The sequence below is a fragment of the Candoia aspera genome, chromosome 1, assembly GCF_035149785.1.
Source record: "Candoia aspera isolate rCanAsp1 chromosome 1, rCanAsp1.hap2, whole genome shotgun sequence".
NCBI lineage: Eukaryota > Metazoa > Chordata > Lepidosauria > Squamata > Boidae > Candoia > Candoia aspera.
This window is the reverse complement of record NC_086153.1, coordinates 79,762,948-79,789,707: the sequence shown is the minus strand read 5'-3', so window position 1 is coordinate 79,789,707 and position 26,760 is coordinate 79,762,948. Positions and strand designations below refer to the sequence as shown.

General features: G+C 38.6%; 2 protein-coding genes across 4 annotated transcripts in view; one reads left to right on the top strand and one right to left on the bottom strand.

Annotated features, from left to right (window-relative positions):
* The window catches only part of PRKN (parkin RBR E3 ubiquitin protein ligase), a 783,657-nt gene extending 770,778 nt beyond the window's left edge, over positions 1–12,879 (bottom strand). The window contains exon 1 of the mRNA XM_063307777.1: positions 12,740–12,879. Within this exon, the coding sequence (XP_063163847.1) occupies positions 12,740–12,746 (7 nt within the window). The 5' untranslated portion in view covers positions 12,747–12,879. The remainder of the gene's footprint in view (positions 1–12,739) is intronic.
* A 1,566-nt stretch (positions 12,880–14,445) lies between these two features.
* Positions 14,446–26,760, top strand: part of PACRG (parkin coregulated) — a 281,659-nt gene continuing 269,344 nt past the window's right edge. For 2 of the 3 annotated variants that reach the window (XM_063307770.1, XM_063307753.1), the window contains exon 1: positions 14,446–14,807. In XM_063307770.1, coding sequence (XP_063163840.1) covers positions 14,670–14,807 — 138 coding nt within the window. In that variant the 5' untranslated portion in view covers positions 14,446–14,669. The remainder of the gene's footprint in view (positions 14,808–26,760) is intronic. The other variant, XM_063307761.1, reaches the window with a different exon arrangement.

Sequence of the window (26,760 nt, the reverse complement as noted above, 5' to 3'; positions counted from 1 at the left end):
CACCTCTAGCTTCAGGCCTGGAGCTTCTAAAGAAAAACCCAGAAGTTTCTAGAGAAGAAGTCAGCCTTTGAGAATATAGCAGTTGACATCCCTGATCCAGATATTTGTGAGGGCTTGTTTGGACAGATACCTTGAATGGGTATTTCAATTCAAAATGAGATGTATACTTGAATCCAAAATATAACTAGAATATATAACACACCTTACTGTTTACTTACAGATAAGAACTTCAACTAGCATATTTTGAGGCAAATGCAAATTAAGCTGTGCCCTTTTATTGGCACATTTATTTTAATAGGTACATTTAGCTAAGGAGAAATAATGCTGTACAATTATCTACTACTTTAAGAAAAATACAAAGCATAAAATCTTGATATAATTGCAGTGCAACTTAAAGCATCTTCATTTTTCAAGTAATGATGTACAACTCAGTATGTGTAACAGTTTAAAATGAAACAAGTATTTCTACAGTACATCTTGGTGTTCTCTGTTACATCTGTGCAAATGGCAGAGCAAATTAAGTCTCTCTACTGAGAATATACTTTATCCTCCTATGGTTGCTTCACATTCCCATCTAGAAATTAAGATTTCAGAAGCTATATACCAGCTAACCTGAGTATCTAATTCTGCACTCTCATTTAATGCTGGTTTCTCACTAGCTGGCTTTCTTACCCTACGTCAGGGGAACGAACAATACAAACTGTGCTACAACCAGGATCGGCCAAATAAAATAAAAACTAACAATACAAGCTTAATATACATGTTGACAAATGCTGGCACAAGTTGTCAAGACCTATTTTAATGAGTGACAACACAAATAACTATCACTCTCGAAGTCTTTTGATCTATTTCTGTTTTATTAAGAATAGCAATACTTCACTATGAAAATAGACCTCTCTACAAGTGTCGGCCTACCGACGTCCGGAACAGATGCACAGCCTCATGATACTGACTAACCAGGTAAGAAGACAGTGGGTGCTATGGATCTGGAGAGAATGTGAGGAAGTTTTAGCCACTGTGACTAAGGATATGATAAAGATTCCTGTAAGTCAAGTTCAATTCTTAGTGACTACATGGAAGTATCAATTTCACTCTCTTGGCAACAAAAAGGAAGAAGATTATTTTCTGGGTGGGGGCTGGTTTTTCGACTACCCACACTAATGTACAGCCTGGAATTTCCTGGTAGTTTCCAATCCAAATACTAACTTGCTCTGACCATACAATCAGTTCTCATGTAGCACAATAGCTGCGTTCCTGGAAACCCTTGTGCTTCAGAAAATCATGCAATATGAATAACAGGGCTTATAGAAAGAATAGGGTTAGGGGTAGGCCACTTAAAAGGAAAACACATTCATAACCAAAACATTATTGAACAAGTATGTAATCCTAATAAAGTACTTACACAGTTGAAGGAGGCACTATATCAAGATTTTCAATTTTTTTCCTGTGGTTTTCATATATTGCTAACACTTCCTCTTTTATTGTTAGAAAATTTGCCACAGTCTCTTCTTGGCCTGATCTTCCATCCAAACACTTAACAAGTATTCCATCTCTTCCAATTCTTTGTGTTTTGTTCTAATAGATGCTGTAGCACTTTTACTTGCTCCTGCTAAAAAGCTTGTATTTTTTTTCTTAGTATTTCTTCTTGCATTGCCTCATTTAGGCCAATAGCCTCTATGATGTCACACATTTTTTCATTTCTTTCAAAACACTTGAGAATGTCAAAGTTTTTCTCAGTTGATAAAGTTTTCCTTTTACTTTCTCCACCTGAATCGTTATCACCAGCATGCTTCTTTAGCACATTCTTTTCAATTAGTATACTCACTTGGACGGGGTGAGGAAAAACATACTTAAGCAGTGATAACACCCAAAAAGTGAGAAGAGAAGCACAAGAGACACTAACAAAGTAGCACACATACAGATGTGGCCAAAGGTATTGTCACCCTTCCACTTTTCCCCAAAGAATCCCAATCTGCCATGAAATATCTTGAAACCAACCCAAGTAAATGGCACCCACCATCCAATCCATAGAGCAGCCACTTTGATTTTGTTGTATGACTTAATATTCTTGTAAATAATATGATCTCAAAAAAGGTGACTGTGAGCCTGGGAAAGCCACACACATCAGGACCAGAATGGGTAGAGGATGGAAAAAGGGCAGCAGCTGACTCAACTCTGCTTTATCCGGATAGCCACTCCGAACAGGTGGGTGCCTGAATGGCTACAAAAAGAGGCAAATATTCTGCCTCTTTTGGTTCTGCCCTGTTGAAGGGGACAAAAGCTATTCCCTTCTATCACTTTTCTTTTTGGCAGGGTTGCCTAGCATGTGGACGAAGCTTGGCAGGATATAAAAGGCATTCCTGCATATGATTCACACATCAAGCTCAGGTGTGGTTTGTTTTTAACCATGGTTTCTTGACCAAGCCACAACAGCTGGGCTCACTCAGCAAACTAAACTATAACATGGTTTCTTGGATGCAGCACCAATCCATTCAGCTGCCCAGATTTCTGCCTGAGCCTTTGCCTTCCTAACAGAATTCCCTGGCAGATAATGAAATCTAATAGACAATATTTTTTATTATTATTCAAATTTCTATTACCGCCCATCTCCCCCCCAAAAGGGGGACTTTTGGGGGGGAGATATATGAAAATGATACTGATAATAGATAATATCTGATAGAGAATTTTCAAAAAGCCCAAAACAAGGACAAACATCATAGGCTGCGAGTTTCTGGAATTCTTTCTTTATATGGAGTCTTGGGAGACTCTTAAGATGAACTCATCCAAGATAACAATTTCAGCACCCTGACCATTTCAACAAGCATTTAAACCCAAGCAAATGACAGCTACATGGCCAATTTGGTTCTTAAATTTTTAATGCTGCAATTTCTAAAACACACATATACACAACCAAGAATGAAGAGATTACCACACATAAATGAAACCCTACAACGGATAAAGCTGGTTTCATATGTATTATGTGTAATATCAATTTTTAAAAATTGAATTTTTTCTGTTTTGGAAAAGCCAAGCTCTATATACAGATACATTTTTAAATAGTATTACATGGCAGGAAGAACAGGTGTCCTATTGGAAAGAACCATGAAAAGTTTTTAAAACACTAGTTGCAAATTTCAAGTGCATAAATGAAGTCAAGCAGCCAAAGGCCTAAAATGTTCTTGAAAAACATGATCGGAAATAGAATTCTATTGCTGAATCTGATATTTAAACATGTGTATGTGATGCCTACCTGTATGGGGAAAACATGGCTGGGCAGCAGGGAAACTGCTATTATAAGATAATAGGGCATAAAACAAAAGCATCACCAAATCAAGTTTCACATTTGCCAAATGAAAGAACCCATCCCTGCCTTTATTAAAACTAGAGAAAACAGATTGCATTCATCTTGCTTGAGGCCACAAGCCACATGGCATGGAACTCAGCCAGTTTTTGTCACACAGTTCACTTAGAAGTTTTGCTATGTTAAGGAATGGAGCAGATGGAGTTTTTTCCTCCAATAAGATAATTTTGGAGGAAACTATTAGAAGTACTGGGAGAAAAGCTGTTTTTAGCTTCATCTGCTATTTCAGCAGATCAAAGTGGGAGGGCAGAGCCAAAAACAGAAGGAGCCAAATAAAAGCACAGGGTGAAATCTAATGGTTCTTGTTCTCAAAGATACAACACCTATTTCTTTTCCTCTTGTCATCACTGATGTTTCCCAAAAAGCTGCTCTTAAGAATTGTGATAATATCCCAAGCATATTGCTGGTGCAAAAAAGCCTCGTGTGTCAAAAATATTCAACAATAGAATGCTTATGCTGTATTTAAACCCTATCTAGTCTAAATAAAGGTATTGTATTTGGTACCCTAAATCCAGATAAGCCATTCATGTACATTTGTTTCTTCTCCTTTTGTTTCTTATTCTTGAACCCAGGACTAGAAGCGCTCAAACTCTAAGCTACTCTGGATAGTCTCCTAAGCAACACACAACATGGGGCCCCAAAGTCTTGGGCGAAGCCTTCAACCCCCCCCCCCCAATTGTAATGTGCTAGGAAGAAAAAAAAAATGAATGCACGAGTACCGGTGTTAACTATATTAACATTAAATTAACTTTCTGGCCTTGCCCACTTTCTGGAAGACAGTCTGCCAAGAAGAGGAGTTCTCAGCTGAGATGAGGCAGAGTCTGAAGAGCTAATTAATCCAGGTTGAGGCGGCTGTGCTAGGCTCATCCTATGCAACCTCTGGGATCCAAGGAACTGAGTCTGTTCCAGAGGCAGAAACACCACTGAGCCCAAGAATGAAAATATATTTTCATTCACAGCCAGAAGCTACAAAGACACAAAAATGCAACTCCAGCTCCTAAGTAGCCCCTTTGGATAATTAAGCCTTGATGAGCAGCAGCTGGTGCTGAGATGAAGCTCTGAAAGCAGAGGCATTACCTCACTTGAGAGCAGACCAGTTCAAAAAACCTTGCAAAGGGTTATGTGAGTGGTCAGCTGGTGACCATGGACTGTTTTGCACAGAATCAATGGATTTCCAGGGCTATACCTCTTGCTCATGCTGTTATCGATGCTTAGTTCCAGTCCTGACTTTTGCCTGCCTACTAGTACTCCCTCTGCTCCTTACTCTTTAAATAGGCTTGATGTCTCAGTGATAGGACAGGTGCATGAATGTTGCCATGGCCTTCATGTTTGCTGGCCCAAAGCTTCCTAGAACAGAATATGGAAGAATTGGAATATCATCACCAAAGCAGGCTGCCTCCTCCATTCTGTTCTTGCATACACATTTACATCACCTAACCTAGCCTAGTCCTCAAGGGGGTGGAGGTGGAACTAACTTCAGGAAAGACTTAACTGGTCTCTATCAACTTATAATTTTTTTCTCTCAAAAATCCAAGTGCATGCTTCCAGTGACTCAATTCTTTGGAATCCATTTCTGCCTGAAATTGTGGAAATGGAATTGCACTACTGTAATCCCACTGGAAAATGCCAACAGATAAGAACGGTGGGAGTTTTGGTTCAATCTGTACAATCCCAGGTAAATGAAACACTGACATGTCTCCTGTCTTCTCTCATTTGGAAAGAAGCAGGGGAGAAACCATGTTGGGCTTTCCCATCCACCAAGGCTCCGTCACTCTCTAAACAGCACCTGAAGTAAGCTACCCTGGGAGCCTGGGACAGTATACAAGTAGTCCTGTTATAGCAACCACAATTGGAACCGGCAACTTGGTCATTAAGCAAAGCGGCTGCTAAGTGAAACCGTGACTGTGCTTATGATTTTACTTCAGCTTTCCTTTGCTTTACAGACCTAAGAAGATCATAAATACAAGGACTTAGTTGCAAAATTACTTTTTCATCACCGTTGTAACTGCAAACAGTAGCTAAATGAGTCAGTCACTAAATGAGGATTACCTGTAATGGGTAGGAAAGAAAATTAAGCTACAATGTCTAATTGGAACAGATTTATTTTATTTTTATGACAATTACTATATATACCTAATCCCACCATCTCTTTGGCTAGCAACTACATCTGTTAACCTCTTCTGTATGCGTAAGTTTTGAATCCAGCATTAAAATATTCAAGGCTCTAGAGTGATCCTGTTTAAGGTCAGTGGTATAATTGGAAAGTTACCAAACTGTATTTCACTTGTATTAACTAGCTTGGACAGCTCAGATGAATTATGATACTATGGGATATAGTTTTATTGTTACAGAAATTGAATTATTGTATTTTAATGTGTTTTTCAATGAGCTCATTTAAATAAAATTTAATAAATTCTAAACCATTCTTAGATTATTTCTCAGAAATAATAACTATTTTCTGCACTGTTGTGGAAGAATTGAGTTTTAAACATCAGTAATGGCTCTTGGCTCTTTTTCCTTTCCTATAATGAACTCTGTTAACTCTGGAAATTGTGCTGCGGAACTAAGTAAAATTATTAAAGCCAACCTGAAAGTGTCTAAAGTCAGCAATCCTTGAAGACGATTCAGTGACGAACCTCAGGTTACCCTAATTCAGTGGAAGCCCTCAGCAACAACTTTTGTCCTTTCTGAAGAACCTCACATTATCTAAGAACTCAGACTCAAAGGATGACTTTTCTATACAGGTAGTCTTTGACTTACGATGGCATTGGGACTGGAATTTCCATTGTTAAGTGATGCAGTTGTAAAGCAATCCCTGCAGTCCCAGTTGCCGTCACTAACTGAATCTCACAGTCGTTAGGTAAGGCAACTTCCTGCTGGCTTCCCACAACCAAAGTCAGTGGGGAAGCTGCCAGGAAGTTGCGAGTCCCAGACCTGCAGGCAGGTAAGTGGCTGCTGCCAGGCAGGGGAGGGAACAAGAGGGTGCACAGGGGTGTGGGGGGGGGTCAGGGAGGAGAGGCGTGGGGGGGGAGGGTGCACAAGGGAGGCCCAGGGAGGATGTGAGAGGGTGCATGTGAGGCGTGGTGTGGGTCAGGGAGGATGTGTGAGAGATGCCGTGTGTGTCAGGGAGGGTTGGGGAAGGGGGGAGGGGGTGCACAAGAGGCTCGGCACAGGTTGGGGAGGGGGTGCAGAAGTGGCCAGTGCAGCGCAGGCACAGAGCGGCTGGGAGAGGGTGCACTGGTGGGGAAATTTACCCCAGGAACTTGCAACCTTCCCTGCCAGCTTCCCCATTGACCTTCTGGGCAAGCCAGCAGAGAAGGTTGCAAATAGCGATTACATAAATGCAGGGCACTTGGCAACCGGTCATAAGTGCCAATCACCCAGATCACAATCACATGCTCATGGGGCTGCTGGGCCAGCTGGAATTCCGAGGACCGGTTGTAACCACCATTTGTTCAGTGTCATCGTAACTCAGGTCACTGACTAAATGATCATAGATCAAGGACTACCTGTAGTTTCTGCATTTTCCAGCCAGAAAGGAATCTAAAGTCTTCTGAAAGTTCTTTAAGTCCAGAGTTATCAGCAAGCATAACTTGGTCTTTCCAATTTCTGTTGCCAAAACACCAACTCTTTTCCCAATGGTTCTTCCAGGCACGCATTTAGATCCAGTAACAGAATGAGATGATCCCTGCTTCATTCCATAGCATTTTCACTGGATGCATGTGAAGGTCCTGGCTTTCTTCTACTTCAGTTATACCCTTTTGAGCAAGCAATTACAAATGCCTGCTGGCTTTGTCATGGAAACACGTAAGACTGTCCTCACTGATGAATCTACATTACCATCTGGAACAGCTCTAAGCATTTACCCAGCTGGGAAAGTTCCTGCAATAAACTTTCCAGTCTACCAATACAGCCAAAAACTCAGATCTTTCGTTTTAAGTAAGTCTTCTTGGGATCAAGTAGCCAGGACATTGGCATGACCAAATGAGCAGGCTTAGAGCAGCAGAGCCAAAGTTTACGTAAAGCCAACCACATTTATTTTGCAAAGTACCATGAAACAAGTTTTAAACTTGGCAATCAAACTTGAAAAATCAATAATTCATACTTAATCCACAATCCTGATTTTTAACCTTAAGCTAAAACAAACAAAATCTGAAAGAGCAGTGCTCAACTCATGTTAAAATGAGCAACATCTGCATTAACTACGGAGATTTTCTAATCTTTATAAAAATTAAAACACAAACCTGTAAATGTCATATTTTGTATTTGTCTAAAACTGGATGGCATTTGTTGTTCAGTTAATTATTTAATGTCATCCCCACCCCAACATCGTAACTTGGGTTTGATGGGAACTTCAGGTATCTGATTTTTAATAATAAAACTCCCTTGTGATTTCAACAGCATTTAAATGCTTCAACATTGGTACTACATCCAGGGAAAAAATGTTTCGTGGTGCTTTAAAAGCATCATTTTTTAAAAAAAAAATAATATAAATTAACTTCATGAAAACAGCAGCAAAGTAAAGTAGGATTCTGGAGACCAGATAGCAAAAACAAAACCATTTTGGCCTACAGCTATTATTCTCATTATTTCTGGTACTTTGGTGTGGCTAGAAGGCATAGGATGAAGAGAAGCTTCCCAAGGGAGGGATTCACAAAGCTAAGGATCCTTGCAAAGTGGGACCATTCTTACACAGCAGGTTCACTGAAAATATTGAAGGAATGAGAAGTAAAAAGTAATGTTGATGCCTCTGCAGCAGATCACAGGAGGATGAATGGGTATGCAGGGAAACTCCTTTCTAGTTCTGCGAAAGAGACATTTTGGCAAGTGGAAGACTAATACTAGATAATGATATGATGATGATGATGATGATGATTAGATTTTTATCACACTATATATAATAAATTCAAGGCAGCAAACATACCTACTACTTCAGCCTCCTATTTTCCCCACAAGAATCCTGTGAGGTGAGTTAGGCTGAGATAGAGTGGCTGGCCCAAATACCCACATCAGAAATCCTCATAAGGAAAGTGTAACTGCGTACATAAAACTATACAGAGTGTCAGCCTTACCAGGTGGACTAGTTAGGAAACATGACCAGTTAAGCTAATTCTACTTTATTGTAAAGCTACCTTAACAGAATCTTGTGAGTCTGAAAGCACAGTTCTCCTGCTGTCACCTTTACAGCCTGAGAACCTAGGTCCCTTCTGAGCCTCTTGCCCCACCCACTATCCAGCTGCGGGCTATGCACTCTCTTATCTGACCATTCCCTAGGCAGCATCTCTTTGTTCCATCTCCCAAGGTCTTTCCCACAAACCATTACACAGTGATATTGAGAAGATACAGTCATGTAATTGAAAATCCATAAAGAGCAACCTGTATGCTTGCTTGCTAGATATATCTTGAATGTCTTAAAATTTATCTACCTATAGATAGATAGTTAAATACTATATTTTATCCTGACATTTCTTTTTTATTGAGACTAGGAATGATTTGAAAGACCATTGAAAATCAAATTTTGAACATCAGGCTTTAGTAATCAAGTTATGAAGCTTTTAGTGATATTATAATTATTCTGAAATCTTGGGCATCTGTTTCTACTGAATTAATTCCACAGAGGATGCCAACTCAAGGAAACAAAAAATGCAAACTGTGTGTCCAGAATTATTTCAGCTTATTAGCATATTAAAGTCCAAGAGAACCTAACAAAAAGGGAACACAAAGTTAATGGCCATGGCCAGGAGCAGGGCCTGGGATTTGACCGGTGTTCCTAAACTCTTAACTTAATATTGAGGTATCTTGGTTGAGTCCAGTGCCAATATAAGTCCTGAATTTATGTTAGAGAAGTTGGGGTGAGCAGGGGAAATTTATACCCATAGATGCAGGGGAACAGGAGATTGATTGTACCTACTGTCATTTTAAGTCCTGCTCTTAACTAAGGTAAAATGAATGGAAATGCAAGCTTCAAAACACAAAACTTACTGTTAAGTAAGGTGTACGCCATCCAAAGTTTACTTCAAGAAATGGACGCTGTATCTGAGTTCTCACAATGCTAAGCCACACTTGTTGAATAAACTTCAGATGGCTGCATTCACAATGATGCTAAACTTTAAACAATGGCTTACAAACCACAATTGACAGATTGACCCTTCACATTAAGCCAAAACCAAACAGACCCACTATGACTATGTGTGTGAGTGATGTCCCCGGCTGATTTTCATGAACGAATCTGCCAAAGTGGTAGCTGCTTCATCAGTCTTGCGTTGTGGATGAATAAAATTGGATCTGTGTTATTCTTCAGCTCCTCCCTGTCTTGCCTAAAGTGACTGACACCCACCACTTTCTCAGCGTTCAATAGAATTGGAATTTGTGGGGTTTGGCAGAAGTATCTGCAGTGTATCTTCTGATTCATCTGTATGCAGTGCTCTTTGTCACATGAGAGGTCCTATATGTAGAAACACTAAGTAGCAGCCCCAACCCTTCAAAAAATAATCTAGAATAAACAGCTTCTACAACATGCAACAGAGCATTGAGTGACTCAGGAACTGTTCATCCTCCTATCAGACCGAAACACTCATTTGAAACAGTCTCTTTATGCCTCACAGCATTTGCTTCTGGAGGAAACAGATGTGCAGATAAGAGCTGAGAAAGCACAATGGATTCCAGGAGGGCTGAAGATAAGAACTTCCTTGGCCTACCATCTGAGGAGTGATCTTGTGCTGCATGCTGGAACCTGGGATTTTTCCAGGGTCTGTTTTTTGGTAGGATGATCCTCCAAATCCAGGAACTGTCCCCTCCATCAGAGATACTTGCAAGTTACATTATTTAGATTGATCCATGATGAACAGAGCAAGTAGTGATGACTGCGCTTAATATAAGATTGCAGACAGTCTATGTTTCTTCACTGCTATTCAGAAGGAAATGAATACTTCTATTCTGGATAACAATAACAGTCAAACTAAATGCAACAGATGGCAAGGCTATATTTCAATATGTATGCACTTCAGAATATACACAAAGCTTTTTACTGAAAGTCAGATTTCTTAAAATTCTCTTCAGAATACACGACAATGGCAAAAAATAAAAATAAAGGCAGCCATTATACTGACAAGGGCCTCATTTAATCTTTTCACAATACTTGTGGAAGGTACCACAAGATTGTACAGCCAAACAGTGCTACAGAAATCCAGATGATCAACAGAGGGCAGCAGTGAGGTGCAAACCACAACAATTCTTTGCTGACATCTACTAGTTGTTCAGATTTTTGCAGCTCAGATCTGGTAGCCCCATGGCAAGCTTAATTTTCAAAAAAGGGTTTTAAATATTCCACAAATCAATACGGGATAGTTTCTTGTGGAGGTATTTGCACAGGATCTACACACATAATTCAGAATGGAATAAATATTGCTAAACAACAACTGCCGCTGATCTGAATATTTTTCCGATATTTCAGTCCACTTTAGCGTAATCACTTATTAATCTCAAATCTATGATTCAATCCAAAAGAACACCTTTAAACATACAGATCAATCACAATATATCAAGGAAGGTTTTTTTAAAAAAAAATTACGATGGATAAAGCAGAAAAAGAAAATATATTCTTCTTATTGGTATAACAGGAATCAAAATAACAGAAGTTAACAATGAAAAATGAGTATTTGGGTGAAATTATCTAGGTGAAATCTACTTGGGAAAGTTAAACAGCATGCTCGTTGGAATAAATCTTCTATCTCCTAAGACAATAATGTCACGTGCTTATTGGGAGTAAACATCACAAACTACAGTGCTACCTACTTACAAGGAACCACACATAGGATTGTGCTGAAACTCTTCACTAGGTTTATCTATTTTGGAAAATTTATATGGATAACCATCTTATATATGATCCCTGGATGGCTAACAATAATCATCCAAAACAATATAATAAAACCTCTCTAAATCAAGCAAAAACCAGAATTAACATAACCATTATACAGTAACCAAGGCACAATATAACAAACTTAATCATACCAACTGCACCTATATTGGGCTAATCTAACACCTCGGATCACTGCCAGGGAAAAACTCAGGTGTTCAGAACCTTCTGGAAGGTGAAGAGGGTGGAGGGCCTCTGGATCTCAGTGGGGAAGCTGCTCCACAGGGCAGACGCCGCAACAGAAAAGGCACAGCTCCTTGTTCTCAGAACACATTAATAGAGGGGAACTGGGGCAGGCCGAGACCCTTGGAGATAGGCAGCCCTGCAAGTAACCTGGCCTGTGCCATGCAGGGCTTTAAAGGGAATAACCAGCACCAGGAAACAATTGGAAGCCAGTGCAGCTCATGCAGCAGCAGTCTGATCCAGGCAAACCTTAGCTGCCCAAAACTATGTGTGTTGCTGCATTCTGGACTTGTTGAAGCTTCTGCTTCAATGCAGAGCATATTGTAGTAATCAGTCAGGAAGGGACTAAGGCTGATTTGGATTCTTCCTAATAAAAGAAACAATATAATATAAAAGATAAGCAAAGGAGACACAAGACAGCAACAGCTATTGCACTCGTCTTTCTTTCCTTTCTCCTTTCTTCATACAGTTACCTACCACTCCCCAAGGAACTAAGATATAAAGGGAGAAAGTCCAGTGAATCTCTTATCCCCAGATCTTTGCTTCCTTCCAGTCTTGGAACAAGGCAGGAAGCAAAGAAAGGTTCCAGCTTACAATTGAACTACCTTTTATGATTAGCTGCTGTTTGGTTTCATTTCCTTCAAAACAAAGCTTTCTTTTCTTTTTCTTTTTACAAGATATAAGGAGTACTTAAGGCACAGAAGTTTTGAAGAAGGGTGGGTGACACAAATGCCATCCAGCAGGCAAGTCAACAAACTTTGGTGTTGTTATCCGATGGGAGATCTTCCAGTTTTTTCTGTAAGCAAGAGATCCCGTGCAATGAACCATGCAATACAGTATTGCCTGGATTAGATCATTTTAGGAAGAGAACAGTTTAATGCAACATTCTACTACATCAGGCAAAAACTAATCTGAATAGCTACAATCTCCTCCCACATGCCTTCAGAGGACTTTTGGATCATTCTTTCAGTTACTGTAAACATCGGTTGCCCTTGTCCTCCTCTGTCTTTCCTCCTCTGTCATCTTGCCTTCGGAAAACATCGGAATATCTCAAAAGTTTGCAAATGGGGGCATTTGAGGTAACCTGTGAACTAAATGAATGTGGGATATCTGCTTCCAAACCAGAAATCACGAGATACGAAGTCGTATGTATGTGCAAATGTTCAGCTGTACTATGTAGCAGACATACGACCTCATTGTCCTTTCCTCTCCGCCATCTCACGCCCTCCCCGCACAAAAAAAGGGGTGGTGGTAGAGGACTACATCCGGGTCTCACTCACCTATCATGGCCAGCGGTGGCAAGGGGGGCGTTCTGAAACCCTGATCTGTTCACATACGAAACGCAAAAGCCAAACTTGAAGATCTACGCTCCCTGCAGGCCGGCGAGACTGTAAGGTGCCCACTGCGCAGGCGAGCAAAACCACGTTACAAAGCGCTTTGGGAAATGTAGTGCTCACCTCCTTTCCCTCCCTTCCTCCTGCCGCGGAAGGACTCCGCGTGTAATACATGGAATAAAATTTGCCTATCAAGCGGCCAGGCTACCTTCTTTCGATAATACAGTCTCCTGGTTCACCGTGTTCTGTATAAGGCAGACTGTCTCAGTGCCTCATTGATCTGGCCGAAAGGGGAAGAATTCCTGCCTTGTGAGATGGAGATTGCTTGCTCGCTTCGCACATCCGATTTCTGTGCTACTGCAACACTTTTAAGCCTGTATCTGTCTCAAAAATCGACACGGATAAAGTAAAAAAAAAAAGTACTGAATGGTTAGAAATCATTCTTTGCCGACTTTAATGCCACTCAAGAAAGACCTCCGAGAACAAACGCTTTTTAAAAGGGCAGCGAGGTGAATTCAATTCCTTCCCTGGATATTCGTTTTTTTTCCCTCCCCATCGGCTTAGGATAGGCGTAGGGCAAATATATTATTCTGTAGTAGATTTAAGTTTTTGACAAAGTCCATCTGACAAAACTATTTTCATGTTAAAACAGGAATGTTCAGAGCATGAGTAATTTTTTTTTAAAAAATGTAGCTTCTTTTTTATTTATAAGCTGTCCACTTTGCAATTTCTTGCTTTCTAACCATAAAAGCAACACCAGTCCAACTAAAATAGGTGTTTACTGATCGTGTGTGTGGGTGATACGTTGTTTTTCTTTGTGCTTTTTTGTTTTTGATGGTAATTTGGATTTATTTATTACTGTTTTGTTTGAAATTGTATATCGCCCAGAGACATTTGAGACGGGGCGGGATAGAAGTACTGTAAAATAAACAAATAAAATCTTTCTAGTGTGCCTATACGTGTCTGTGCGCGTTTGACATCCGTATCCTTTTTGCAGGAAAGGGGAAGATAGTTACGTTAATTGAGAATGAATCCCGTAGAATGTCAGTAGAATTTACTGGCCAGGAAACGCGCAGGGGGATGTAATTAATAGTTCCTACATTCTCGGTAATTGTATATAAAATGTACTTTGGAAATAATTTTTTTAAAAAGGTTTTAAATCCTTTAAAATGCCTGGATATTATATATGGAGATAGTCAATTAATCGCTCTAATTTGCTCCGCTTTCTAAAATATATATCTTTCCCTCTTATTGAGCCAGTGGCGCACGCATTTTCTGATCCAGAACAACCTACTTTTGGTGGGAAAACTACTCATAGGAATGTTCTAGAGCTAGCAAGGGCTACAAGTCTAATAAGAGCGACCGAGCGTTTCACACGCCCATCCTGCTTTCCACGTATTTTAACACTTGTGTGATCTCTCTCACGCCGCAGTCCGCGACTTGTCCCTCTTTATTCTGTAAACTGAGGGCAAAGAACTTCAGCTTCTCCATGACTTCACGGAGTCGCGTGACTTCAGCTACTCCGATTGCGCATGCGTATGTAATTCAAGTCCGCTCAGCGGTACAGTACCGAGCTTTCCGACAAGGGTGGAATTCTGGTGCTCTCGCGGCTGGTTGTTGATGCGTTGCCCAGCAACCGACTCCCTAGGAGCGAGTTGGTGTTAGAAACAGGCATATATTTCCCCCCTTCCCCCTCCTCCTCCTCCTCCTCGAATTCACGCAGGAGCCTACCCAGGGGCTAAACCAAGGGGTGAAGACAGCAGATGCAAAGGGACGAAAATTAGGAAAAAATTTTGGCGGGGAAAAAAACCCTTTTTTCGTACCCAAGTAGTTTCCTTTTAAAGTCAGATCCCACGTGCAGCCGCCGCCGGAGAAGATGGTGGCAGAGAAAGAGGGCTTAAGCCCCCCCAAGGAGAGACCCCCGCAGCTGCAGGAGCCACTGCGACACGCAAGAAGGGCGAAAAAGCAGGTCAGCGATGGATTCACCATCAAAGCAATGATGAAAAACACCGTGGTATGTGCGACGCCGTTACAGTATAAGGCTTTCTGACCCTTTGGGTTGTCATTGAAATCGCCAGAGGGAGGAAAGGGCTGGCCGGCCGTTTGCAAAGGGTGGGGAAAGGCCGAGGTGACTGCTCGGGGGGCAGCCTTTGCTGCCAGGTCTCCGAAATGCTCCCCTAAGCGAGCTTCACCCACCACCACGTCACCAAAGTCGCACTTGAAGCAATGCCTGCTTGTTTTCCTATCCCAATACCTTTACGATCGATCACACTACATTACACGGTTTATCAAGCTGGCTTGAGATCCAGAAGATCCCTTCATACACCTGGGGGGACCCAGATTATAAGAAGCTGTTCCTGATTGAGAGATGCTGCTCGTCTCTGACTTTTAATTAAGAGTATCTATTCTGTGTTTAGCTAGCTTAACAACCTGTTTATTTTTAACCCAATTCTTTTGCAATTTTTTGCACTTCTAATTATTATGATTCCTGCCTATATCACTTTTATTGTTTTTCAATATTTCATCTGTTCCATGGAGCCCAAATCTCCTGATGTTCTGCTTTTCATGAAACATCAAAATACTCTCAAGGTTATCATAAAGCAAGCATTAAATCAAACTCTACGGCTTTACCTATATCCGCACTGCTTCTCATTGGAACTCATATACAGAAATATAAACTACACTTTTGCAAAACGGGCAAAACCATGCCCTTTTTACTTATTTTCTTAGGAGTTTTCTTTTGTGGGTGAGAAAGAGATGATTAAAACATTGTGATATATTAAATATGGGGAAGCACTGTGTGATTCTGTGCATAGTTATTCCAAAATAAGTCAGTGATAAATGAGGCCTATACTATACTAATACTGTGATTTTTATTCAGGAGTAAACAAGTCCTCATTTCATGTAATGAAGTTTAATTTGTAATAAGTGCACATAGCACTTCATCTGGGATTAAAAACCATTCATCAGCAGAACTTTGTCCTAGAAAGAACTTGTTTTTTCAGTGTTACTTATATTTCCTACCCAGACAAAAAGTAATGTCTTCTTGCATAATGCCCAAACAACTGATGCATAAGGGTTGTAAATTATCATTTCTCTGCTTTTCTATTCTTCTTTTCCACAGTTTTCCAGCACTGTTTATGCTAAAAAGCACTCATTACTTCTATGAGACTTTTCCCAAGAAGCTTGAGTATAAGATCACAGCCGTAGTCTATGTTCACACAGCACACTTTACTCAGCTCAGTTTTTTTTTGCTTTTGAACAACCTGCTCACCATAAACAAGCCATACAGGATGAGTTTGCACAAGACTAAAATACAGTTGGCTAGCATGGGGTTGGGGTTGTGCAAACACAGACAAGGTGCAATTTGCAAACATTCTGATGTCTCCATCTTCACCCACACTGCTTTTCACTCACTTTGAGCCATTCTTCTTTTATTGTTTTTGAATAGAGATCTGCATGCACTAGTATTGCCAAGCAATATGAGAGTCCCAGTATATGCCATATCAATACCAAGAGTGTCTGAGACCTTATGAGGTTCAAAATTGCAGATTAATAGCATAGCACTGATTTTCATGCCAACTCTTTGGGTAGTTTTAGCACTGCAGCTCGTCTTACTATGGCCATGAGTTTAAACAAAAGTTAGTGGCTTTGAGAGATGAACAAAATATTAAGCAATTGAGTCAAGGCTGCTGTGTGTACAATCCATGAATAGACTATAAACTTTCAGCCACCTGTTGAGGAAGTTTATGGCTGAAGATTATTGGGAAGTACATGATCTAAAGATACACATAGTAATTTCAGGTGACTGAACATAAAGAAAAAGATGCCCTCATGTTCAGCTTGACTCCTGATGGGCAGAACCATGCAGTTTTCCTGGCAATAAAGGCTTCTCATTACATTCTTCTGGGTTGTTCTTTTGACTTCCTAGTCTAACATTCAGTCCTGGTATGACATGGTAGTATCCCTTCCAAGTACAAACCAAACTTGATACTGCTTAGCTTTGAACTTAGACCAGATCACCTAGGTGCAACCGCCTGCTGTCTAATCATCAGACAGACTGATGATTTGAAATCCTAGTGAAAGATAATGAAGTCTCTTACCGCATAATTGCAATAATGCATTCTCTAGTTGTTCTTACGTACGGACAAAAAGAACATAATATTTCACTAATAAATTATGAGTTAAGTGGATATTATTACAATAAATGTAAGTGTATAGTTCAATATACAACAATATTTTTATATTGAAAATGGCCTTTCATGGCAAAAATGACATAAAAAATTTAGTAGTTTCTTCCAACAGAAATGGAATCTTTGATAAATGTGGCACTCTTGGAAGTGGCCAGCCAGAAGATATCTTTAGTATGATAGTTGCATTATTTTGACCTGATAATTGCTTTTTTAGGTAAAATATATGTCAGATAAGATCAAGTGCTATATTATAGAAAATATATATACAGACTAATAAACTGAAAGTTGTTGCTAAAAGATCCTAGGATTCTTAACATAAGTCCCAGGTTTGCTGGATATTCTTGAATTTGAAGTTTAGTAAGCTGCAAATGCTCAGTGTTTGATCTTTTTAATTAAGAGATTTCTGTAGTAGTAAAGATCATTTGGACATCCAGAACTAGATGAAGAACCTGGTATGATTTCTATAGTGATTATAGTTTTCAGAGTCTCAGTTGCCAGAAAAGAACCATGAAGGTGGGGTAACTTTTAATGATTACAGTTTTGATACTGTAGTTTTATTTGTCCATAAACACGTACAGATAAAAGACAGAGAGGAAATGTACTTTATATGACAAAGGTGATAAGTTGTTCAACTACCACTAGCAGTTTTCCATTGAAGGAAAGCACTCTCTAGTGTTTTATATAACTGTAGTTAGAAGTAACACATGGAACTACTGGGAAATCAACTAGTCTAGTTAGAGAAAAAGATAGAGCAGGTAATGTTATATTACCCTATAAAAGTTGTTACATTGCAGGTCTGAGGCTGTTGAATTCTTTGCAAGATATTACAGTATTTCTACCTTTTGATTATTATTCCCAATTTGGCAAGCGCTGGCTCTGATAGAGAGCATTCAGAGAATGCCAAACTTTATTTCTACATATATTTTTAGTCCACATAGCTTTGAATTATGTTTCAAAAAGCTGCTATAGATATATCTGAACAATGAAGCCAGGAAGGAAACAATTACTTCCTTTTCCAACTTCCAAGACTGTAAATAAACCCTATTCCAATAGGGTTGTCTGATCATTACCCATGCAGAGTGACTAAAACTTTAAACACATGTTTAAAGGCTTAGTCTATCATGTTTTTCTGTCATGCTTTCCAACATTTCCAGTTTGCTATGGGGCAGAAATCAGAGCAATTGGAGGAAGAAAGGTGATGATGCACCAACTCAAGTCCTTCCTTGTTCAAACCCCATCTCAAGTCTTCTACCCTGGCAGTAACAAGTCTGGTGAAGAGCTCAATTTGCTCTCCTGTTACATGTTGAAAAAATATTTCAGGATTAGTTAATTTAAGATTATAAGACACGAAGTTTTGTCTTCACTGCATATGATGGTATGATGGGTAATGCTTTCCAAAGCAATATGTAGAAAATAATCCAAGATAAATAATGTGCATTAGCATTTTCCTTTCTGAGTCAAAGGCTAGAATTTTTACTTAGAGAAGTGGAACAAATGATTAGATTGTCAGGCTTTGCTTTAGCTAAAAGCTTTTCCAATATGTTATTTCCCCAGCTATACCGATATCCAAAATGTTAGCCATGGAGGTGCTTGTTTTTCTCTGGTGGAGGAAAAGGAAGGGAAAAGAGAAGAGCTTTTAAAATGATTTTAAGCAAGGCTGCTGGATCAAAGATAATAAATTGCATTCTGACCCTCAACAGCAGATCTGCAGTGTAATGGAAACTAACGCTTTAAGGAACCAGTGTCTGTGGCTGTTATTTCCCTGCTAGTTCTGGGCTTAGCATTTTAGGAAAATATTATAAAGCAAAACACATAATTTTGTTATGCGTAAGACATCTTTTCTGACCATACCCGGTGGACATCCCTGCCACCATGTATTTGTTAGAGCAGCTTTTTGCAGCAGCATATGCATGAGGAGGAAAATAAATAAATAACAAGAGCAATTTGTGGAAGGATTTCTGGGGACTGGTGCTTATCTTAAAAAGGGAAGAAAAGAAGAAAAAAAATTTTTTTTAAGAAAATTATGTTTCAATAAAATAGCCTAAATTCCTGATCCAGGTATATTCTGAGTAAAAGAATGAAAGGCCATATAGATACATGGAATCTGGCATAGTATCTGCTCTATTACTAGATGGGGGAGAGAAAGGATTGTGGAAATAAGGAGTATTTCCTTATAAATGAAAGTGATGACAGCCTTGGGAATCAGTCTAATCAACTAGAAGCAGACAAGGTAGTCTCAAAGAGGGGATGTAAAGGAGTTGAAGAGAATTTCTGTGCTAATTTTGACTACATAGATCCCCCCTAATGGCTATAACCAGGCTTAAAGATGCAGATCTTGCAACAATATTTACCTTTTAGAATGGAATAGATTTTAATTAGAATAGAACTGATTTAGAAGTTCATTATATGTAACATTGTGCAATGATTTACGTGCACTGATGGTGTGAATGAACTTGTGAAAGTGAACCTGTATATTCTTAATATATACACTATTCTTAGAACAGCCTAAGTGTAAATGTGCCCTCTGCAGTTTGTTTGGCTTTTAGCCAGATGCTGAATGAATAAAGGAATTGAGTTAGCAAGCATTGTGATGTTTGGTATTAAATTCTAGTACTCATCTAGCAAAATAAGCACTTTTTTCTCAGTATCAGCTCCAGTGAGAAGAACCACTGCTCAAGTTGTACAACAGTAAAGAATTGTGAACTTCAGCAGTGAAGTAATATAGTGCTGAAATGGGCATTTCCACTTTTCTAGTGAGGTTCCAAAACTGAAATAATTAGATGTTAGATGATAAAGGAGAGAAGTTCAAAATCAGATGACATTTTGTAGTAGGATTTTTTTTTTTGAAGTAGTACAAGGATTACAGTAACTCTATTAGCAAGTGACCCATATAATATACTTTTTCATGCAAGCAGATAAAATTCAGGTAAGCTTTCTTATTGATATTTTAGGATTCACTTGGTTAAAGAGTAGACCAAGTTTTTTTTTTTTAGTATGGAAGTTACTGGATCTAGCTAAGTTATGGATCTTAGCTGAGCAAAGATCTTATTCTTACCCTTGAGTTTTCTACCAGGAGAAATGTTTAAGATCTTTTTTAGGTCTGCATGAAGATTTGGGCTGCCATCTTTATTTTACAGCACCTTGGTATTCCATGTTCAGACAGTAATCAGCATACGTAATTTTATAGGACTAGAATTTAGTATCAAAAGGTTGGGTAGAACTTGCCCAAAGTCCTGTGTCAGGTGACACATTCTACACAGCAAATATTTGGTCTATAGAGAATCTCAGCTAACATGTTCCATTCTCTTAAAAATCATGGTAATTATATTTATTTATTTTTACAGTTTATATCCTGGCTTTCCAATTGATGATTAATAGGTATGCTTTTCATGCTGTATGGAATTTTGTAAGAATTTCATAAGTAAATTATTTATTTATATCCACACAGGGAAAGCAACTCAAGCATATTTTTATTTTTGTTCAAGTCATTGAAATTTTATGGAGTATTATAATGGTTTATAAACTGGCACCTTAAATTACAAAAACAAATGAGAGAGTTGTTCTTCTGTCTTAAAGTTTATAACATATTTTTTTTGCTTTTTTCATAAGTAATAATAAAACCTTAATAACAAATTAAACTATAATTTAACAACAGCTATAGAGATTATGTATTAATCATAATGTCCCTGGAGCCCCATGGCAGAAATCAAGCGCTTCTAATTTTCTCAGCTATTACCTCACAATAAATGTTGTCCTTAGGCTATCTTTCTGGTATTAAATTCTTGTACAGAGAAACAGGTTTCTTCTTTGGAGCCAGGCAAATATATACCATGCAGGGTTTTATTTTCCCTTATGGTGATTTCTCACAGTTGCTTCAAAATATTTCCTATCTCTCTCTCTCATACACACATTTTTTTTCCCAACTCAGTTCAGTGTGTGCTGATTCCAGAAAGGTCACTGTTTTGTCACTTGATTTCTGCCTAATATTCTAGATATCTCAATGAGGTCAGGGAAACGGGGGCCATTGATTAGTGTCGCTCCTTTGGCAACCTCTGGGGTAGGCAGAAAGGAACAGAGAGAGAAAAGCTTGTCCACTTTTAACTTTGACCTGCCCACCAATATCTCTGAGTGGAATGCAGCTCCCAACCAATTTTCCCAAGGGGATGCATCTCTATACAAAAAAGAGAAACAAATCTGTGCTTATATAACACCACTTCTAAGAATAATTTATTATCCTTACATTATCACTTGTATGGTTAATTAATTCAAAGGACCCTTGAGACGATGCATGTCCTAGAATATGTTTCAGTAGCCTCTTTTTTCTTTACCATTTCTGTGGATTTCAATAACAGTTTACTTTAAGTGTGGACTTACGTGTTCTTAAAGAAGGACAGAGTAGTCAGTATCTTCCTGACAGTGAAATAGTGCTGGAAAAGTGTCATATTACCTCCTGCTTTTCTCTTTTGTTGAGCAGGTAAAAAAATAAATCTTTTGATAGAAGTCATATGATTGAAGGATGTTATAATTTTGCCTTACGATTTGCATAAATATTGACTTATAATTTGTGTAATACAAATACTTTATATACTGATCATTTTATCCTGTTTTGTGGTGCTAAAGTCAGCATATTGTTAAAGAATGATAGTAATGCCAGTTTGGCATACATTTGAAAAAAAATGTATATGAAAAAGAAGTGCAATCTTCTGCTTATAATAGCAGCATCATCTTAAGTTTCGATAATTGTAAAAAGATTAATTGATCATGTACCATCAAGTCATTGGCAACTCTTAGCGACCACATAGCTAGACATTCTCCAGTATGATCTCTCCTCAGTCTGGCCCTTCAAGTCTCCATGACTGTGGTAATTATTAAAAAAGCTGGATAGATTTTAAATCTGTCTTTTGTTTGCCAGAAATTAGCCAGAAAACATGTATCCTTCAAGGTAATTTTTCAACTAAATCATAAAACCTTGGAAGTGGAGCCTTTTCTAAAGTATACCTACATAAATCTTAGTATGAAGCTTAACATAGATCCCTATGTTAAATTATCATGGATGGACCTACAAATTGTATTAAATGATAGCTTAGTTAACAGTGGTTTCTTGAATGAACCACAGTAGCTCACTATAATGGTAAGCCATAAACCATGGTTTTCAAACCTAAGTATTGAGAACTGTGTCCCATTTCCTGTTATGAGTTAGCATTACATGAAAACCAGACATTGTGACATTTCATTTTGTGTGACTGCAGCCAATATCTGAGGCTACAAAAAATGATGAATGGGAAAAACATGAAAGAAATGGGTACAACGATTATGGTGAAGAGAAGATGGCTAAAGAAGAATGAAAGGAAAGCAGATTAGAAGACTTAAAATGTAAAAATGGAGACATAACTTCACTCAGTACATTATAAAATGGCAGAATCCTGGATGTAACAATAGCTGCCATTTTGAATAGTTAAAAGGGAAATATCCTTATTTTCTGTGAATTCCTGTATAAATCACTATTAATTATATGATCATAAAGTGGGAAGTTAACATAGAGATCATCTAGTCCAGCTGTTTATTCAATGCAAGATCAACTAGAGCATCTCTCACAGCTGATCATATAGTTTATGTTTGAAAATGATGAATGGGAAAAGCATGAAAGGAATTCATATCATTTAACTGTCCCTTTCACGACTGACAGCTGATACTGTATAGTCAGGAAGATCCTCCTGATATCTAGAGTGAACTTTTTAGTTTTAACCCATTGGTTCTGGTCCTGCCATTTGTAGCAATAAGGAGAAAATCGACTCCCTCTTTTGTGTGATAACCCTACAGATATCTAAAGACTGCTATCATATCTTCTCTTGTTTTCCTATAGGATAAGTATACCTGGTCCTTTAGTACTTCCTCAAAGAGCTTTATTTCCAGACCCTTCATCTGGTCGTCGTCCTCTGAAGGTTCCCTAGTTTGTCACTGTTGTTTTTCAACTGTGGTGCCTAGAACTGGAAATGGGTCTGGCCAGAGCAGAGGAGAATTACTTCCTATGATATGGACTCCATGCTCCTGTTAATGTACCCCAAGATAGCATTCACCTTTTTAGCAGTTATATCACATTGCTGGCTCTTATTTAATTTGTGGTCATATGAACATCTAACTCCTTTTCAGATTAATTACTGCCAATCCAATCTCCCCAGCCTTACATTTTTCCTCCCTATATGAAGAACTTTACATTTAAATTCCATCCTATTCATTTCAGTCTACTGCTTAAGCCTGGGTAGATCTTTTTTTAATCGTATCTCCTTTATCTAGAGTATTAGTCACTCCTCCCAGTTTTGTGTCCTTTGCTAACTTTATGATTTCCCTTCAAACCCCACCCCCTCCAAGTCATTGATAGCAGTGTTGACTGACACATGGGCCAGGGCACAGCTCTGTGACACTCCACTTGATATTTCCCTCCAAATTGAAATGGAGCCATTTAATGAGCACACTTTGCGTGCAGTCATTCAGCCAATATTAAGTCCAATTAATAGCAGTATTGTATTTACTCATATTTTATCATTTAGTGAAGGAGAATATCTTAAGTTACTCTTTCAAAGGCTTTGCTGAGATCTAAGTACCCTATGGCTACAACACTCCCTGATCTAGTAACTCTGTCAGAAAGAGAGAAGATTAGTCTGGCATGATTTGTTTTGGGTTCCTATTAAATGTAGCATGCCTATCCAAAACTCACAAACATACTGCTTGATAATCTGTTTGAACATCTTGTACAGTATAGACATCAAGCTGACTGTTGTTTCCAGGTCTTCCTTCTTCACCTGTTTGTAGATGGAGATGTTATTTGTTCTCCTTCATTCTTCTGGGACCTCACCAGTCCTCCAGATCATTCTGCAGAAATGCTTTGATTCTTGTGTGAACAGAGTATTTCTTTCCTATTTATTAAAACTGACTGATATTTCCAGGTCTCCTTGTGAGGCTGAAGGAAAAATAACATTGCTTAATTTCTGAAGGCATCATTATCTTTTTTAAAAGTCAGGCTGCTTTAACAAATAGGAAAGGGATGCTGTATGAGAACCAAAGCAGTTCATTATGGAGCATTCATGTGCAAAACATTAGTTATTCAGATATACTTGACTAGCCACTGTGTGAACTAAAAGTTGCCCTGCTTATGCTTTGTTCTGATCCAGGATGGCTTTTGTTACATTCTTATTTTATATTTCAATTTCTTATTCCATTACTGAATATTAGTTTCCTCCTTTTTTTGTACTAGCCACAGCCTACTATAGGAAAAAAACCTCTTCCTTTGCCACTTGAGAGGATTTTTTTTCACCTTCCTTGCCAGTCCACAGCTTGCTATAGTGCTATGTTGTAGAGTACAATGCAGTATGTCTTGCTGTGGCCAATAAGGTAAGATAATAAGAATAATAGTAATAATAGTAATAATAATTTACTAAACTTGTATGCTGCCTGACTCTCAACAACTCTGAGATATAAAATCAATAAAGCATAAAAAATAAAGATAAAAGATGGCAAGCATGATGAAGCGAGGGGTCTCACTCTCCCTTGCTGAAGCCAGGTCTTCACAGCTCTTCTAAACAACAGTAGAGTGGGGGACATCCAGATCTCTGGGGGGAAACCTCATTCCAGAGGGCAGACAGTTCTACAGAGAAGGTGTACTTCTGGGGTCCTGAGAGATGACATTCTTTAATCGAAGGAACCTGGAGCATGCCAACTCTGCAGGATCAAATTGGCCAGGCAGGTGTTATGGGAGACAGGCAGTCCCTCAAGTAACCAGGCTGTATGCCATGTAGGGTTTTATAGTTAGTGACCAGCACCTTGAATCGCACCCAGAATCAAACTGGCAACCATTGCAGCTCATGAAGCAGAGGTGTTACATGGGCATACAAAGGCATGGCCATTATCGCTCACACCACCACATTCTGGACCAGTTGAAGCTTCTGGGTATCTTCAAGGGTAGTCCCATGTAGAACTTGACATATTTTGACATTTATCTTTCCTCACCAGGTCTTGGCATGTGGGCCAGCAGTGTGATTAGTTAAGAGCCTAGAAAAGGGACTCATAGAATCCCAGTGAAGGATTGCATCCACTTGTACAACAATGTCCCACAAAAATTCTGCTTCTACAGGCAAAGAGAGAAGACTATGTGATCTAGTCTCTTCTCTGCGTTAAAGCTAATTAAAACTCAGAAAACATTTTCCTGTTTTTAAGAAAGACTTTATTAACATAAGGCATTGATACTGACTTAATCAGGTATACATTTTCCACTGGAAGTTGACACAGGCTAGGCATCTATTAGAAAGAAGCACCACATTTTAATTTATGATATTCATTCAAACTTTAACTGCTCTTGATTAATGAAAATCCATGCCACAGCACAGCTTATCTCTCCTTTTAAAGTGTTAAAAAGAAGATAAAATGATTATAGCTTGCAGTAAATGTTGTTATGACTTCAAGATGTTTCCTTGAGGATCAAGCAATCTTCTGCACTTTGCTTAAGATTGACCCTCTCACCTTGAACAGACGACATGAAAAAGGGAGCTGAAAGTCCACCACCAGATCAACCCGTCGTTGAGCCGACACATCTCTGATATAAAACCCAATTAACTGTTGAAGAAGCACATCCATTATCCTTCTGATTTTAAAATAGAACATATATCAGCAAAATGACAAAAGAAAGTACTTAAGAATTATGAAAGTCAAGGACTTTCATATCCAAAAGTCACCACCTTTTTTTTCCCTTGCATTTGACTGATTATGATTATGCTTACCTATAATGCTCCTTCTCTGTATTCTCTTTTCTTCCTCTTTAAGTAAGATAAATGGAGTGTTGTCAGTTTGATCTCTGTTAATTCTCCTTCTATATGTACTTAGTCAATGGGCTAAAAAAGGCTAAAGTTCCCGAATGTGCTTAGAACTTTAGTGTTGTCATCAGCTAGATGTGTGTTTATGTGTAGGACTGACACTTGAGGACTTAATTTGAATCCTTAATCAAATAAATTGAAACTGGGAAGTAGCCACTGGAAATATTAAAGCAACTCCAAAACTTGTTATTTTAGGGGAGCCTCCAGATTTCTTCCTCAAGGACTGTCAAGGGAGGTGAACTTTAGAATACCAGCAGTACCCAAATGATGCATAACAAAGGGCCCAGGAACGTTAGTGATATTGTAAGAGAAAGCATATTTATAAGTAAAAAAAAAAAAAGACAAGCAGGCTTCAATGACCAAACCAAATTAAAGTCTTCCTGCTGATAATGTTATAATACAACAGTTGTCTTTTTTGGTTCAGACAACTTCAAATGGACCTATCATATTGCAACTCAAACAGCTGAACTCCATTAAAGCAGCATTTTGGTTTAGTATAAAAAGAACAATGGTAGGCTCTGGTATATGACTCCATGGAAGTGTTCAGAATATAATCATGAATAAATGTTTAAATAAAATAATTTCATACAAGTCTAGAAGTCACCCAAAAAAAAAACCCCTCACTAATCTTTATACTGACATGGTTCCATTAAAATCAGTGGAATTATTCCAGGATAAAGAATCTCTAATCATCTATTTGACATCTTACAGTGATGCTGCATATAAATCAAAGCTGTATATCTCCAGAAGTAAAAGGGTGTATCTTTGTAATTCTTAACAAATGTTAGAAAGTTTTCAAAGCAAAAGCAGCTCAGGTACAAAAGAGTAGGAAATAAAAGAATCATTTATGACTTCTCAAAAATCACTTTTTTTTTACTTTTCCATAGTGGCACATATGCCTTTTGAATGC